The following is a 4,158-nucleotide window of genomic DNA, read 5'->3' as shown; positions in this document are numbered from 1 at the left end:
CTCTTTGTCACAGAATATTTACATTTAAAGAGGGGATTCTAAATATTCCAAACTACCAGTCTGGACTGGTGGTCAGAGAGGAAGTGGGGTTACCATTTGGGGTGTATGGGTGTGTCCAGATCTACATGCTGTTAAGGCAGGTCCAACGTCTATCTCACACCACCAAGCACACCCCCACCACAGCCCTTACCAGACTGTACTCTAACCACAGATTCTCAGTCTACTCTGGCTGACCATCATCTTGTCAAGGTCAGGAGCCATCTCGCTCATCTGCCTGGAGCTAGCTTGCTAAATAATTATTCATGACTTCATCAGGATGGAAAAAGAGCCAAGAGCTGAGAAATAGAGACATTCTAGATTCAGTTACTGAGGGGCTTCTAGGGTCCAGCTTCTTTGCTGGTTGCAGCAAAGGCCACCCTTTATTATTCTTTGTTCTGGCTTTCACCTTGTGACTCAGCACTAGGAGTGCAGGTGTGGTGACAGGGCTACTGTCACCTATCCCAAGCCAGAGAACTTCGACAAACTACCTACCAGATGGCGCAGGAAAACCAGAAGCACACTTCTATGAGGTCTGTGAGGTCCTGAGCCACACCCCTGCCTTCCCCTCCTGGGCTGTGTGTCTGGAAGGAAGAAACACCAGCAGCTCAGACCTGGGCAGAACTTCAGGGAAGATGCAGCCACTCCTGCTCTTGTTGGCCTTTCCTCTGCCTCCTGAGGCTGGGACAGGTGAGTGACCATCCCCATTCCAGAGGCTCCAGCCCATCTCACAAAACCTTCTAGACTCCTGACCCTTCCACCCAGCACAGTCACAGATTTCCCTCAATTTCAGACCAAGAGTTTTCTAGAACTCAGCTGCCATCCTAAACTTAGACTAACACATGTAACAGATGTTACACAGACACTCATCAAGGATAGTATGAAGAAAGGGTATTCACTAAAAGATTTAGCTTGTGAAACTCTCTCTTATCAACTGGAAAGCGGGCTGTTCACAGAAAGGCATTTGGCAGAGGAAATGGCCATACAAAAGATAAGTAATTAAAATTCTTCGCTCCAACTCAGGAAAGGGAAGTTCAGACAATCTGGTTGCAGTCGTGGGACCTGTCCCTGGACCCAGCTAAAGAAGCAGTTTCACTTCTCGGTGCCCTCAGCCCGTCACCCCTGCCCAGGAGAGGAGCCCAGGGCACAGTTCATCTCAGAAAGAACTAGGTGACTGCATGCAGGGCTCCCCTGTTGCCTTGGCTCACAAGAGGCACAAGGACGCCACTTTCCACTACACCTCCCCCAACTTCCCAAGCCATAGGCTGCTCCACACAGGGCCCTCCCCCCATGATGATGACGTTCAATCCCACAAGAATGATCCCCACCAAACCTCAGCAGAAAGCTAACTGAAGGCCATTCATTCACACAGTCAAAAAACGTTTACTGAGATCCTAGGTTGGGTTAGACCCTATGACATGAGGATTTCAGAAAATCCAACACCGTAAGCTCATGGACAGGTTGTTAGATACGGGCACCAGTCGAGATGTTAGCAGAGGCTCAGAAGGGTTGGGAGACTAACTGAGACAGAAGGCATCAGGGCAGCCCCGTCCACAATCCCCTGGGCTCCACCATCGTGAAGACACCTCTTACCTCCTCCGTGAATGGTCTGAAGCAGAACTGGGACAACAAGCACTGTGCTCCCTTTTAACACAGGGGGTTCTGGGGCTTGACATTCAGAAAAGTTTAATCTGCTGCAAGGAGGACCTGGGAGGACTGTCCCCAGTGTCAGCAGGGCACTGTAGACCCCACCCTCAATCACTACCTTCCAGAGCCTTCCCTCCTGACCACAGCTGCTTCCAGAAAGCCCATCTTCCAGTTTTTTCTTCCAGGAATCATCACTGGAGGACATGAGGCCAGGTCCCACTCCCGCCCCTACATGGCCTTGGTTAGGTTTCTGATTGAAAAGAAGACCGTGAAATGTGGAGGTGTCCTCATAAGAAAGTACTTTATTTTGATGGCAGGTCGCTGCTGGGGAAGGTGAGGGGCCGCAGACAACTGACACCTCCTGAGACCCCTACAGGGACCCCTGTCCTCTGCCCAGGGGCTACAGCCCAGGGTAGCTCTCCTGGCTCCTGGTAACTCAGGGCCATGAGAGCTCTTGAGAGGGGCCATCTGAGAGCATGACTGGGTGATGGAAAGTGAGAAACAGGACAGGTAAGCTTTGGCATCAGAGGGTCAGAGATGAGAGCAAGTGGCCCAGTTGAGAAGAGAGACCACACTGGCCAAATAAAGCAGCTCTGGAGGAGCAAAATACGTATTACAGTCAAAATGCAAACTCAGAGTCCTTTCACAATACTGCCTGAGGGCAAGAGAAAGCTTCCAGAATCTCTGCTCTCAGTGTCATTGAGAAGCACAGGGCACAGTGTCCCTCAGCACTGGGCCCTTTTGTTGTCTCAATCTACCCTAGCTGCAGCCCTGCCCTTCCCAGGCTGTCACCTACCCTTCATGGCTCCAGGGCTGGATCTCCTGTGACTCCATGCCTCCTCATCCCCACTGTACTTTCTGTGAAGCTCAATCAATGTTACCCTGGGGGCCCACAACATTAAGAAGCAGGAGAGGACCCAGGACGTCATCCCTGTGAAAGAAGCCATCCACGACCCAGACTTTTGTCGTTTGAAATTCTCCAACAACATCATGTTACTAATGGTAAGGGAACCTCCCCGCTGCTCTTGCTGTCCTGGGTCCACATTATTTCCCCTCCCAATGGGACCTGTCCCTTCCCTCCTTCCCATCCTGGCCACCAGACTAGTCCCAGTGGCTCAGGGGAGAAGGAAGTCAGTTGATCCCCATCACGGTGTCCAGGCCCAAGAGGCCAGTGGCTGAGCTAGGCTTTGTTGCCTCTTCCCATCAGCTGGAGAGAAAGACCAAGCTGACTGCAGCTGTGTGGCCCCTCCGCCTGCCCTGGTCCAAGGCCCAGGTGAGGCCCAGACAGGTGTGCAGTGTGGCGGGATGGGGGAAAGTCACCCCAATGGGCAGCTTCTCAGACACACTGCAGGAGGTGGAGCTGACTGTGCAGCAGGACAGGAAGCGTGAATCCTACTTACACAATTATCACAACAGTACCACTCAGCTGTGCGTGGGGAACCCAAAGGAAAAGAAGTCTTCCTTTACAGTGAGACTGGGCATCTTCCTAGCTGGGCTCTGGGGAGAGGGGTGTTTGGGGATCTGGAGACCCAAGCAGCAGGGACTTCTTTACCCCCTAGACTCTGATCTTTCTCCTGGGAAGAGAAGGGAGGAGCAGCCAGAGTGTGGAGTCACAGGCCTTCTGGGAGCCTACCAGGGGCCTGAGATGCATCCAAAGATGGTGCTCCATCCGGATGATGAATTTGCAACACTCTGCCTCACGCTGGGCACAGGTGTTAGAAAACTGCTCCCTGGGTGTGCAGCAGTCAAATCAGGTGGCTCCTCAGAGCTGGCTCCCATCTTGGTTAAATGGCTTACCTTCCATGCTGAGTGTCATCCTCACCTGCCTGCTTTCCTGTCCTTAAACGTTAGACCAAAGCACAGTCCCACAGCGCCCTCATAGGAGAGGATCCGGGACCTGGGGGAAGAGAGGGAGCCACCCCCTGAGAGAAATAAAGCCGTGACAATGTCCAGGGTCAGGACTGGGCAGCTGAGGGGCCCACAAGGACCTGCCCTGCCCTCTGATCTCCCACATGGAGGCCACTCCAAGGAGCCTTCTCTCACAGGGCACTTGGGATGCAGGTGGACAGGACCTACAGAACACGGGCTCAGTCCTCCCTGTTCTCTGTCCACAGGGGGACTTTGGGGGCCCTCTCATCTGTAAGAAGGTGATCCGGGGCATTTCCTGCTATGGACTAGATAACAGGACTCCTCCATGGGCCTTCACCAAAGTCTCCAGTTTCCTGCCCTGGATAAAGAAAACCATGAAATGTCTCTAACTGTTCAAATCAGGCCATCTTCTCTGGAGCTGATCCAGAATGAACCAAGAACTAAATAAGTGTCTCTTAGTTGAGCAACAAGGCCTGGTTTCTTGTTTATTCCTTGACCCTCATACACAGGCAGCACCTCTGTGCTTAGAAGGCCAATGGCACAAATCTGCTGTTTTCTGCTGCTTCCTCTTCCCCCTCCCAACACCACCTCCCCCAAACCTCATTC

The 4,158-nt window shown here is 52.5% G+C and overlaps 1 protein-coding gene across 1 annotated transcript; it reads left to right on the top strand.

Annotated features, from left to right (window-relative positions):
- Nucleotides 1–671: 671 nt before the first annotated feature.
- On the top strand, nucleotides 672–3,941 carry LOC138925087 (granzyme B-like). The gene is made up of 5 exons (XM_070273650.1): nucleotides 672–726; nucleotides 1,869–2,016; nucleotides 2,550–2,685; nucleotides 2,891–3,151; nucleotides 3,798–3,941. The coding sequence occupies exons 1-5, from the start codon at nucleotides 672–674 to the stop codon at nucleotides 3,939–3,941; spliced, it is 744 nt and encodes a 247-aa protein (XP_070129751.1).
- The last annotated feature ends 217 nt before the right edge of the window (nucleotides 3,942–4,158 follow it).

This window comes from Equus caballus, chromosome 1 (genome assembly GCF_041296265.1).
Source record: "Equus caballus isolate H_3958 breed thoroughbred chromosome 1, TB-T2T, whole genome shotgun sequence".
NCBI classification, from domain to species: Eukaryota; Metazoa; Chordata; class Mammalia; order Perissodactyla; family Equidae; genus Equus; species Equus caballus.
Note: the sequence above shows the minus strand (reverse complement) of the source record. Positions and strands in the feature narration are given on the sequence as shown.

Coding starts and splice junctions, on each gene's coding strand:
- LOC138925087 (XM_070273650.1), top strand. CDS start 672: ATGCAGCCACTCCTGCTCTTGTTGGCCTTTCCTCTGCCTCCTGAGGCT. Junction 727..1,868: donor GCCTCCTGAGGCTGGGACAG/GTGAGTGACCAT, acceptor TTTTTCTTCCAG/GAATCATCACTGGAGGACAT. Junction 2,017..2,549: donor GCAGGTCGCTGCTGGGGAAG/GTGAGGGGCCGC, acceptor CTTTCTGTGAAG/CTCAATCAATGTTACCCTGG.